Source organism: Procambarus clarkii, chromosome 62, assembly GCF_040958095.1.
Source record: "Procambarus clarkii isolate CNS0578487 chromosome 62, FALCON_Pclarkii_2.0, whole genome shotgun sequence".
Lineage (NCBI taxonomy): Eukaryota > Metazoa > Arthropoda > Malacostraca > Decapoda > Cambaridae > Procambarus > Procambarus clarkii.
The window spans coordinates 9,402,023-9,415,630 of record NC_091211.1 but is presented as its reverse complement, the minus strand read 5'-3'; the positions used below and the strand labels follow the sequence as shown (position 1 = coordinate 9,415,630).

The 13,608-nt window shown below is 44.8% G+C and overlaps 1 protein-coding gene and 1 pseudogene across 1 annotated transcript; one reads left to right on the top strand and one right to left on the bottom strand.

The window, feature by feature from the left end:
* The first annotated feature begins 3,176 nt into the window (after nt 1-3,176).
* On the top strand, nt 3,177-3,969 carry LOC138354311 (uncharacterized). Its single transcript, XM_069308460.1, has 2 exons — nt 3,177-3,295; nt 3,639-3,969. The coding sequence occupies exons 1-2, from the start codon at nt 3,177-3,179 to the stop codon at nt 3,967-3,969; spliced, it is 450 nt and encodes a 149-aa protein (XP_069164561.1).
* Nucleotides 3,970-4,263: 294 nt separating this feature from the next.
* Nucleotides 4,264-10,663, bottom strand: LOC138354310 (NADH-ubiquinone oxidoreductase chain 4-like; annotated as a pseudogene).
* Between the last annotated feature and the right edge of the window lie 2,945 nt (nt 10,664-13,608).

Below are 13,608 nucleotides of genomic sequence, written 5' to 3'. Positions count from 1 at the left end.
ATTTCATGTTCAACGTCAATTTCTAAACCGAATGAGCAGTTCTTCCAACTGGTAGCAATGTCGCAACTATTCAGGACGATGCAAGAGCTAAGGCTATGCCATTTTGGGATCGAATTGCTGCCAGAATCAATCTAATTAGGAAGGTTTTACCAGTTCCTCCTGGCGCGTCTAAGAAGATTTCTCCAATCCTGTTATTGACAGTTTAAATTATTTGATTGTTAATGTCTTTTTGCTCAAGCGTTAGCTTGGGAATATTTGATTGCACATAAAACATTGTCTTATGTTCATTGATCACTCGTGTTGCAATTTTTATCACGACGCAATTCTACATCGAACGAAGCAGCAGCAGATCGATACAGTGACAGTATTCCCTATTGATTGAGAACTATGTTCGTAATTTTTAAGCATAAATCCTTAATCATTATCAACGCTTCGCTGTAGATTTCTGCTGTGAAATCCATGTTCATATTTGAATTTTCTTTGCGTATTCGACGGACAATATGTTAAGCTATTTGCGATTTATATTTCTCCTATAACTCTGTTTGAGATGAAGGAAAGCAGGCGGTCAGTATGACTGCAAACAATGCACGAATTTGATTTGGATGTGACGTGTTTGACGCATCATTAATGCATACATCCCAGTGTCGGTCGTTCTCCAATAAATACAGAGTTTGACATGCACTACGGAAAGTGGCATGTGTAACGCCGTTGACAAATCTCAATTGCTGGAAAGACGTTGGACCGAGCACATTTACCAACAGCATGCGAATAAAGAAGCATTCATCCTGATTGGGTTGCACGGTGTTCAATGTGCCTATCGTAGTTTATTTAAATATGTCAGGTTGTCCGTCGACTCGCTCTCCTCTTCTGCATCTTTCAAATGATTTTCTGCTATCATTCCATATGTAATACAGAGGCACTTCCGAATACAGCAGTGTTTTCCCAAACGCGTCATTCTGACATAACGTTAAGAAAACAGTTAACATTGTAGCTGGTAGATTTATAGCTATTTGCTGCACATTTGCAGCTGTGAAATACACACATTGTCCATTTTCTTGTTTTAAAAACAAAACAAAAAAATACTAACAAAATATTTCAATTAATGCGCAGATCAATCGACACAGCTCAATTCCACCACCAATTGCACTGAAAAATAAGAACAGTTAAGAAAACGAAATGAAAAACAATGAAAAAATATAAAATAAACTATACTCACGAAATGAATGGTATGCTAAACAACAAAGCTCAATGCCATGTTACACAAAATAATTAAATCAAAATGAAAATAAATTGAAATCTATGAAAATTCACTTTATCAATGCAATCGGAAACATTGAAATGTAATCGTAACATATTTAGTTCAACCTGTGTTGCTATTACGTCCAACAGGGATGGCTCTGTTTTTCAAGAGAAGCATGTTTTTACCCGTCACAGGTGTGGCATCTTTATAGTAGGTACATCAAAACACACGCGAATTTTAAAGGAATGTTGTGTAAAAAATTTCAAAGCAATTAGTGAAGAAATTTCGGAGATTACAGAGTGAGTTGCTCTTACGTCCAACAGATGGCGGCGTTTTTCAAAAACAGCATGTTTTTTTCCTGTCCCAGGTGAGGCATATATATAGTAGGTATATAAAAACATGCGCCTGTTTGAATGAAACGTTGTGTCAAAATTTCAAAGCAATCGGTAAAGAGGTTTCGAAGATTTCCCTCACATAAAAAATACATGAAAATTACAGTTTTTCAGAAAAAAACATGTTTTTTTCCGTGACAGACGTGACATCTATATAGTATGTATATAAAAACCTGCTTGAATGCGAATGGAACATTGTGTGAAAATTTCCAAGCAATCGGTGAAGAACTTTCGGAGATTAGCGATTTTGAACAAACGAACATTTACATTTATATATATATATTAGATAGATATATATAGTTCATGAGTCACAGACAAGGATTTGAGAGGCGCCATTCTGTCGGCCTGATAGTCACACCTTTAGAGTGTTAATGACCACCAGTGACCAAGGTCAGGTCATTGAAGTTCACCTTGTTTCTGCTAAGCTCATAATTGCAGGCGGCTAGCCAGTGGGTCCTTCAAACAAGCCGCCTGTTTTAGGCGGCCCGAATTCTTGGGTAAGGACTCACTTTGTATAGTAATAGTGAACCTTCAGTTTGATTGCTTGAATTCGGATATCTATCCTGATAAATATACATGATGAATTATTGAGAAATATATACTTGATTCACTTTACTTGTAATCTGATTTTAATTGTTCCTAGATCTGGGATTTTTGGATACAATATGCAAACTAGAGTGTAGAGTTCTCTGGAGTGATTAAATAAAAGAATCTTGCCTGGAACATGATTCCAGTTGACACATGCTAATAACATATTTTGATTCAGAGGAGTTCCATTCCTTGTCTTGTATGTACTGATTAGAATGGATGGTGGCAGCCTGTCTACTTCTACTATCTACTTTTCTACTTCTACCTATCTACCCTTTTACCTCTACCACTACTTCCTATTCATCTCCGTACCCTCTCTCCCCCTTTCCCTTTCACCTGACGACCCCTCCTTACTCCTCCCACCTACTCCTCCCTACCTCTCTCACCCCGAACCCTCACTAATTACTTCATTATTCATCTCTTTCCTTTCGTTCTCTTATACGTTTGTGGCAGTGAAATGTTTCTAGAGTTTCTGTAGAGTTTGCGGGTAGCTGATCAAGTTACGGCACCTTGTAGTTGTAGCACCTAGGTAATCAAATACCTAGGTTACAAGGTGTTGAACTAGAGAGGTTGTAGTAGGAGCTCTGGGGGAACTCTAGGATAGTTAATTGAGGGCGGATAATTGACAAAAGAGAACTGTTTCCCCCCGCCCTCGTTAGTTAACTGGGGGGGGGGGGGGGACAATGGACTAAAGAGAGCTATTTCCCCCACCCTCCATTACACGAGGAGGTGCAGGTTGAGGACGTGGAAGTGGAGGTGGAAGAGCTTGAGGGCGAGGAGGTGGAGGTTGAGGACGCGGAAGTGGAGGTGGAAGAGCTTGAGGGCGAGGAGGTGGAGGAGCTTGAGAGCAAAGAGGTGGAATCTGAGGACGCGATGGTGGAGTTGGAGGAACTTGAAGGTGTTGAGATGAATCTTCAGGACGCGGAGGTGGAGTAGAACAGCTTGAGGGGGAGGCAATGGAGCTTCAGGACACGGAGGTGGAGGTTAAGGAGCTTGAAGTCGAGGAGGTGGAGATGAAGAACGCTGATATAGAGGTGGAGGAGATTGAGGGCGAGGAGGTGGAACTTAAGGACGCGTAGGTAGAAGTGGTGTGGCTTAAGGCCGCAGAGGTGGAGCATGAGGACCTGGAGGTGGAAGTGGATGAGCTTGATGGCGAGAGTGGAGCTTGAAGACGCCGAGGAAGAGGTGGTGGAGCTTGAGGATGCGAAGGTGGAGAAGCAGGATCTCTAGGAGGTGGAACTTAAGGACGCGGAGGGGAAGAGTTTGAGAGCGAGGAGGTAAAGCTTGAGGCCGCAGAGGTGGAGGAGCTTGAGGGTGATTAGGTGTAGTTAGAGGACGAGGAGATGGAGGTGGAGCAGCTTGTTGGGCGGAAGTGTAAATTGAGGACTCGGAGGTGGAGTGGAGAAGCTTGGGGGCAGGTGGAGCGGAAAAGCTTGTGGGAAAGAGGTGGAGCTTGAGGATGAGGATGTGGAAAAGATTGATAGCGTGGAGGTTGAGCTTGAGGATGAGGAGGGGGAACAGATTGAGGGCGAGGAGGTGGAGCTTGTGAAGGTGGACGTGGAGGTTCAGGAGCTTCAGGGCAAGGAGGTGGAAGTAGAGGTGCTTGTTGGGCGGATGTGGGGATTGAGGACGCAGACGTGGAGTGGAGAAGATTGGAGGGAGGAGGTGGAACTTAAGGACGCGGAGGTGGAGGTGGAGGATCTTGAGGGCGCAGAGGTGGAGCTTGAGGACGCGGAGGTGGAGTTGTAGGAGCTTATGGGCGAGGAGGTGCACTTGAGGACGCGAAGGTGGAGGTGGAGGTGCTTGAGGGCAAGGAGGTGGAGTTTGAGGACACGGTTGTGGAAGTGGAGGAGCTTGAGCATTCAACTACATACCTTAATAAACCCTGCAATATTATTAAATATATAGTTAACCATAACAAAGAATCCCTAACTAAAAAAATAACCTCACTAAGTGCATAGAGGATTTCCATATCACTATTCAAAATAAACCCTTATAACTTTGACACCACAATTCAACGTTGTTTCTAACTATTTAAATTAATTACAGCACTACAAATCTCTTTAAAATTATTATATTTAAAGAAATTCAGTGAAGACTCAACACATAATAATCCCTTAACTTTCCAGAACAACATGCATATAATTACCTAAAACACGTTCCATGTTGTCTAACTGAATATAAATATAACATGTAAGCTGCCCTAAAAAGAGATAATCCAACTAACTTAATTATCCTAACCTTTCTTCACCTAACTATCCTGATAAATAAATTAATCTCTCCTAATAAATTTAATGTAGGAGGAGGTGCTATGTTACTAATCCTTAATAAAAATCCCCACCGACCTAAAGAATGTATAAAATTTAATAATCATTTATTAACTAATAAATTTCGTCTTCCCAATCGCTCATAAATAATATTAGATAAATAAAATAAACCAGATGAACATAACCCATGACCAACCATAATAATTACAGCCCCATTTACACCTCATCACCTAAATACCATTAAACCCCTTAAAACTATCCTTATATGAGCTACCGAAGAATAGGCAATTAAAGACTTTATATCTACTTGCCATAAACATAAAACCCTTACAACAACATCACCAAGAACACTAATATGCACTCACACCCTACAAATGCTCACACTGTGGAAAATACCATAAAATACTAATTATACTTACTTCTCATATACCAAACGTAACCAACCCTTTTGTTAAACTTCCTCCTACTATATATAATCTAATTAAAGACATTAATAAAGGTAAAGAAGCAAACAAAGTATAAAACAATATGTAAATACCAGCTTGAGTTCGCTTAGGCTGGTACCTCCATCCGAAAATCAAAATTAAAGTAGGAATTAAAGAATTCTTAAACCTTAAATAAAACATCAAATAATTTATTGAATAAAAAGTTATTAATAATGCAAACAACAAAACTAAATTTATTATTAAAAATAAGCAACTAAATTTATTGAATTTATTTACTATCTGTCTTCTATAAATAACAAGTACAATAATCCAAATCCTAAGCATTACCAAAATAATCCGCAAATAGTGGAGGTGGAAACTGAGGTCGCGGAGGTGGAGGTAGAGGAGCTAGAGAGCGAGGAGGTGAAGCTTGAGAGCGCGGAGGTGAAGCTTCTGGTTGATTATTTGGAGGAGCTTGAAGGCAAGGAAGTGGAACTTAAGGGCTAACAGGTGGAGCTTGAGGACCCGAAAGTGGAGGTAGAAGAGCTTGAGGGCGAGGACGTGGAAATGGAGGAGCATGATAGCAACGAGGTTTAGCATCAGGATGCGTAGGTGGAAGAAGAGGAGCTTGAGGGTAAGGAGGTAAAGCTTGAGGACGCAGAGGTGGTGCTTGAGGACACAGATGTCGAGTGGAGGAACTTGGGGGGAAGAGGTGGAGCCTGAGGACGCGGAGGTAGAGAAGATTGATAGCGAGGAGGTGGAACTTGAGGAATCGGAGGTGGAAGAGCTTGAGGGCTAGAAAGTGGAGCTTGAGAACGTAGAGGTAGAGGAGCTTGAGGACTAGGTGGTGGAGCTTAATAACGCGGAGGTGGAGGTGGAGGAGCTTAAAAGCGAGGAGGTGTAGCTTGAGGACGCGAAAGTGGATGAGCTTGAAGGCGTGGAGGTAGAGCTTGGAGACGCGGAGTTGGAAGTTGAGGAGCTTGAGGCGCGGAGTTGGAGGTGGAACTTAAGGACGCTGAAGAAGAGGTGGAGGAGCTTGAAGGCGAGGAGGTGGAGCTGGGTAAGCTAGAGGGCGAGGCAGTAGAGCTTAAGGACGCGGAAGTGTAGGTGGAGGAGCTAGAGGGCAAGGAGTAGGAGCTTGAGGGCAAGGAGTAGGAGCTTGAGGGCAAGGAGTAGGAGCTTGAGGACGAAGAGATGGAGGTGGAGGAGCTTGAGTGCGAGGAGGTGGAGTTTGAGGACGCGAAGGTGGAGGAGCATGAATGCTAGGAGGTGGAACTTGAGGACGCGGAGGGGGGAAGAGCTTGAGGGCGAGGAGGTGGGGTTTGAAGACGAGGAAGTGGAGGTGGGGGAGCCTGAGGACGCGGAGGTGGAGTGGAGGAGCTTGTTGGAAGGAGGTAGGGATTGTGGATGCGGAGGCAGAGGACGAAGTGAGTAGTGGTAAACGACACATAACGCTGCCGTTTTGCTTTTTCCGATGGAAGCGTTATGTGTCGTGTATTTTTCGTTATAAATGGCGACGGCAGCGATATGGTGCATGGTGTTTTTTAAGTTTTGCCAACGGCAGCGATATGGCTCCATGTTTTTTCATTACCTCAGTGAGATTAAATGGCAGCGATATGGATCCATGTTTTTTCGTGACCTCATTGGGATTAAACGGCAGCGATATGGCTCCATGCTGTTTCGTTACCCCAATGGGATTAAATGGCAGCGATATGGTTCCATGCTGTTTCGTTACCCCAGCGGGTGATTGCTCATTTCCAGGTCTCAGCATTCCGCTCAAGGGGATTAAAAAGCTGGTCTGTGAGTCGTGAATATTTCGTTACCCCAGCGAGTGATTGCTCGACTCCTGGTCTCAGCATTTCGTTCAAGGGGATTAAAAAGCTGGGCTATGTCCCGGTCCATTTTCGTTACCCCAGCGAGTGATTGCTCGTCCTCCCCGTCTTAGCATTTCGCTCAAGGGGATTAAAAAGCCGGTCTATGAGTCGTGTGTTTTGCGTTACCCCAGTGACCCTGAAACCTAATGTAGAATAACCTCATCCCTAGTCTATTTTAATTCTCCTATTTACTTTCTGTCTATGTTTGCCTTTCCATTGGAGACTTTCAGCGCCGTGGAGAGGGGGGGACCTGCTGCCTGGTATTGTATAGTGTGGGTTGGTGGTGTTGTCGTTGTTGATCCTTCTTTCTGGACAACCCAACCCACAACTCGGTAGAGTGCTTATACTTTACCAGGAGATCACCCTGGGCGCTTCTGGCTCTTGAAGAGGGGCTCAATGTCACACGTTTAGGGGGATGCGGTTCCAATACTTAGCCTCGTTGTCACGTGCACACACCCACTCGAGCCGCTGTGACTCCCCTCTCTCTCCTTATGTGATGTGATCTCCTCAATCCCCTTTGACTTATTAGTTTTCTGTTCTACCCTGTCCACAGTGGTGGTTTTTGATTCTTTCTCTCTCTCTCTCTCCTTCTTTACTACTTCCTGGGAAGCTTCACTAGGACAAGGGCAAACACCAGCAAATTTGAATACATTTACTGGACAAAGCACATACACAATACATACACACGTATATTAATAATGAATCCTACACTCTATACTATTTCAGTCAGGTTGCCCTCCAACACCATCAGAACTCTATCATCTGCTTATCAAGTGGTATTCTATCTCCTGGTTCACCACCTGATATTACCAACCTCCTCAAGTAGTCAAGTCTTATAATACAATGTTGCACTATCAGCAAGAGAATATATATATATATCTATAAACATGTACAAGGAAAATCAGCGTATGAGTGCTATAACATATATATATCAGTATAAACGTTCCTTGGTACACAACAATGATCAATCGATCACCCTATCAGTCCTAGAACACATACATCTGTAGGTAATCCAGCCTACGACTGTAACTGTATACTTCAGTATAAACACTCCTCGGCACAAGAATGGCAAACAATCCCTCACCTTTCACTGCGTCTTGCACGCTAATGACAACCGAACACTCTATCACCTCCCTAAAAGTAATCATTTAGAACTTCCCTTCAACATCTGGAAGTTCACTACCCTGATCTCTTCAGGTTCTTCCGGGTTTTACTACCAGGATCCTCTGCAGCTCCTCCAGGCTGCTACACCATGAAGTTTTCCTCGGCAACTATGGTGCTTCGCCACCTCTACTAGGGTCCTCCACAGCTCTCCTGGCTGCTACACCATGAAGTTTCCTCGAGCAACTATCTGCTTCACCACCTCAACAGAAGCACGTGACACTCCTCTTCACTGCTTCTCCTCACAGTTCGAGGTCCTCTCCTCCACTACCTTGGAGTCTCATCAACTACTCCTTCTGTGCTGGCTTCGAAGTTCTCAGCAACTTCTTCTCCAAAGACAAACCTGCAACCCATCGACACTCCAATAAAAATGTTTCCCCTTAAACACATAAACAAAAATAACCACACAATATGTTTGCCTATAATATTTATCTGTTCTCTACATACTGTGTGAGTGGACTCCCCATTTTGGGCTGGTCCATGCTCCGCCGTGCCCGGCGGTCCTCACTCACTCTGGGATGGTCCTCCGCCGTCAGGAGCTGGCTCCCTCAGTCACCTGCCAGTGCTCAGAGGGGACGGACGTCGCTCCGTCCTCCAGGACGTTCCTCCCTCTCCACTCTTTTATTTTAGGCTTTCTGCCTTATCAAAACATGTCTAACTTATCAATAAACATTGCTACTGTCGCTGGGCACACGACCAACTACAAGTAATCACTATGAACTGGCTTAAATCGTGCTTACCACAGATTGCCTAGTTGAGGGCGCTCCTCCCTCTGACGGAGTCTGGTCAGGGCACTCCCACGGCCCACGATAATGTCTCTGGGCGGCTTAATAAACACTCCTCGCCGTCCAGGACTTGAGACCACAACGTTCCCAGCTCGATTCCACAGCTGGCACATCTGCACACTTCTCTTCTCTTGGAGATATATCACTAGGTGTTCCTTTCTGACGGGAGCTCAAACGGAGCACGGCTTTCCCCTGCGATGTCTGGCACTCAAGTGAGATCAAAGCCCTCCAGAAGCGAGCCTTGTATTTCCAGCAAATTATCCACTTCTCCTAACCAGTCATTTATCTATTTTCTTATTCACTGCCCATAATCTCAAATTGTTTATTAAATTCAACCAAATATTTTACATCTGTGTTATCACCTCTATATTTCCTAGACCTCTAGACCTTCTAGTCAGGTTAGGCTTGATAGAATAATTCTCAAAGAGGAGACTCGTTTTTCGGCTACCTGGGATCATAACAGTAAGTACAGCTCCAGCCCCTATATCACTGGCATCTACATATAACGTAAATGGCGCTCCAAAATCTGGCGACATTAGTACAGGCGCCTCGGTCAACAGTCTTTTGGTCTTTTCAAACGTTTCTTGTGCTGTTCCATTCCACTCCCACTTCTTGCTGTTTGACAGCAAACTCGTCATAGGAGCGGCTATGATGGAGAAATTTTCACAGAACTTCCTGTAATATCCAATCATACCGAGGTATCTCAACAATTCTTTCTTACTCCTGGCACCGGGAAGTTGTCAATGGCCTCCACCTTTGTTCTTACCGGAGCAACCTCAACTTGCCCTACTATATATCCAAGGTACTCCAGGCTTGCTCTCCCGAACTCGCTTTTTGCTAAGTTGATCGTCATGTTGGCCTTCTCCAATCGATCAAACAAATCTAAAAGTCGATCCACGTGATCCTTCCAGGAATCAGCGAACACTACAATATCATCGATGTACACTGCACATCCGGTCGCACCTTGTAATTTGCAATATCTAGTTCACAGCTCGCCAGAAACATGATCTTCTCACAAACGATCTGACTTCTCTGGCACCTCTTGGCTAGGCTGTCCTCCTTGGACGCCCGCTCTACTTATTGTTTCCACCCTCCATTTCCTCATCTTCTTCTCTTCACCCCCAGAGTCAGACATCTACTGTCTGTACTTCCTCTGTCGTCTTCACACTTCCATCTACTGCCATTATACTTCCGTCTCCTGTCATAATACTTCACTCCCTCGTCTTCACCGACGATCCTCCCTTTCGTCTCCTCATTTATCCGAGACCTCATCCTGTTTGACTTCCATCAAGTCCTCGGCTTTCTTCTATTCCTCCACGCTTGTATCATCATCCTCTTCCCACACTTCTCACCTCTATACAACTCCATTTCTTCTCTTTCAAATCTTCTTCGTTCCCTAAAAGTTTCTTCGAGCACTGTACTACACCCAACAGCACTCGACCGTACATGTCACTTTACCTCTCCTAGAGTGCTCGTAAGCATCTGTCCACACATACTGTCTCTTCTCCTTCATTTTCTCGGCTCTTACTCTTCTTCACTATCTCTCCTCCACGTTTTCTGTGAAACATGTCAACTCCTGACATCTCAAACAACTTAATTCCACTATCCAAATGCCTCTGTGCTCGTGGACAACTTGACGCTCTACTCCCGTCCTCAGTATGTCCACATCCTTCTTCATTTCTACTCAGCACAGTTGCATTCACCTTCAGACTCTTAATTTCAGCGGGCTGGGCTCTATTCAGGTCCGCTCTCTTCACATGATTCTTCTTCGGCTGGGTCGTCTTCACTTTTGACCTCACCGAAACTTCATCTTCCTGAGCCGGACCTTCCTCAAATAACCACGCTATATCTACGTCGATATCTTCTACCGGTTGAATTGCCACTGTCTCATTTTCTCCAGCGTCTTCCTCGTCGGCCACCTCTGCCTTCATCACTACTAGACAGGGTACTCAATGGCTTGGCAGTCTCCTGATGCATCTCCTTGGATGTCAGTCAGGTTCACACTCTCAGGTGTCCCACCCGTGCCGTGGCCCTCTGGGCACTCCTCTGGCACAGTCTCCACTATGACTCTTGGCAACACCTTTGTCCTGCACAAGTCATTCCCCAGGATCACTTGGACTCCTGGAATAGGTATGTCGGGGCATACTCCCAACATCACCTCTGCCGACACATATTCCGACCTTAGCTGGACAGTACAAATGGGCATGTCACTCTCAGACAATAACCAATATACTTTCATCTTACTCCTGCCAGCTAACCGTCGATCATTCCCAATCAGGCTTCTCGTAATCAAGCTCTGATTAGCTCCGGTATCTCTTAAGATACCAACTTCTACCTCAGGTTGGCCTCCTATACTGATCCAACCTTTGCTCATGAACGGCCTATACCTCTCGTTCACTAAGTTCACCCTCTGTGGTTTGTCTTGGAACACATTAGTATATTTACTTCGGGGGGTCACACATGGCCAGGGTCACGACTCTCTTGCCCTGCCGACAATCTCGCATCACGTGACCCAATCCGTTAGAACTGTAACACCTCACCTGGGAAAAGTCTCTTCTATATGTACCAGAGCGGCTCTGACCTTGTCCACTCGCATGAGAGTTCCTCGGGCCAGGCACACTACCTGCACTCTGTGGGGTTTTACTGGACTCTTGATTTCCTGGATAACGATTAGTTTCTCGTTTAGCTCCTCCCTCCTCACTTTCAGACGAAGTGCGCGACCTACTCTTCTGCGTTTTAGGGTACTTACGTTTATCTGCCCATTTATCAAAATTCTTCTCACCCCAGACTCTTCTGGGTCTTTCATAATTTCTTCCTCCCCAGACTCCACCGGATCTGCCATTGCTGCATCTCGCCTCGCTTCTCACTCTGTTCTCCCTCAAGCTCTTGTACGCTTCCGTAATCATATCTGCCCTATCTGCGGCATCTTTCACCTCCTTTACCCCTGCTTCTTGGATCTGAACTTTGTTTCGGGATGCATCATTTCTAAGAACTTTTCCATGACCATCAATTGCTTCAGGTCAGCGTAAGATCCTACTCCGGCAGCCTCAATCCATCTCTGGAATCGTCTTTCCAGATCTCTTGCTGTCTCGGCAAAGGTACATCCTCCAACTTTGATCATCTCTCTGAAACGCTTCCTATAAGCTTCTGGGGTTAACTGAAACGAGCGCAATATGCTGCTCTTAACCGTGGCATAATCCTGGCACTCTTCTAGTGACAATTGGGTGTATGCCTCCCTTGCTGCACCGGTCAATCTTAACTGGACCAGTTGGGCCCATTCCTCCTGTGGCCACTCCATGATACTGGCTACTTTTTCAAAATGCTCGAAGAAGCTCTCTGCCTCTTCGGGAACAAACAAAGGAATGTCCTTCTCCCTAACCCTAACATCTGGTGAGTGTGATACCTGGGTGGTGCACTCTGGCAACCCATGTTCAATTCTTTGTTCAGCCAAGGTTCTGTTCGCTTCTATCTGCATTTGTTTTGCTCTCTCTTTTTGTTTTTCGACCTGGGCTTTTCCTTTCTCTTTCTCTTGTTCCAACTCCAGTTCCCTTATTCTGGTTTTCTCTTTTTCTTTCTCCACATCTAGCCTGGCTTTCTCTTTTTCTTTTCCACCTCTAGCCTGGCTTTCTCTTTTTCTTTTTCCACCTCTAGCCTGGCTTTCTCTTTTTCTACCTCCAGTCTGGTTTTCTCTTTTTCTCCTTTTTTTTCATCTGGAGTTCTAACTTCATCTTTTCCAGCTGGAACTCTCTCTCCTTGTTCTCACGCTGCATCTGTAGCTCTAACTGGAATCTCTCCAAGCTCCTATTCCGGCTACTCCTGCTACTGTGGCTACTCTTGCTGCTCCTACTCGATCCCTGGGATCTCACTTCATCCTGCCCATCATCCTCCTTTCAACTTTCCGCTTCTTTAGGGCTCCTGGCTCTGCCGCTTCACGTTTGGCTCTTAACTGCCTCAGGATCTCGTCCTTCATCCCAGCTACTTTAGATGCTTTCAACCTAATGCCACATTTTTCTGCTATTTGATTTAATTGATCCCTCGTGCAACCTTCCAAGTCCGCAGGCTTGCCTGACTCCACAAACGCTTGCACCTTATCCATCTTGTCCTGTGAGTCTTCCCAAGAGAGAAAATATACACCTGCGGTCACACAGTGTATCTATTTTGACAAGTGGTGTACGAATCCGCTCTTGGACAGGGTGTGGGTGTGTCAGTTCACTCTCCCGGACACAGGCCCCCAATTTATTGTATAGTGTGGGTTGGTGGTGTTGTCGTTCTTGAGCCTTCTTTCTGGACAACCCAACCCACAACTCGGTAGAGTGCTTATAATTTACCAGGAGATCACCCTGGGCGCTTCTGGCTCTTGGAGAGGGGCTCAACGTCACACGTTTAGGGGATGCGGCTCCAATACTTAGCCTCGTTGTCACGTGCACACACCCACTCGAGCCGCTGTGACTCCCCACTCTCTCCTTATGTGATGTGATCTCCTCAATCCCCTTTGACTTATTAGTTTCCTGTTCTACCCTGTCCACATTAGTGGTTCTTGGTTCTTTCTTTCTCTCTCTCCTTCTTTACTACATCCTGGGAAGCCTCACTAGGACAAGGGCAAACACCAGCAAATTTGAATACATTTACTGGACAAAGCACATACACAATACATACACACATATAATACTAATGAATCCTACACTCTATACTATTTCAGTCAGGTTGTTCTCCAACACCATCAGAACTCTACCATCTGCTTATCATGTGGTATCCTATCTCCTGGTTCACCACCTAATATTACCTACCTCATCAAGTAGATCAAACCTTATAATACAATGTTGCACTATCAGCAAGAGAATATATATATCTATAAACATGTACAAGGAAAATCAGC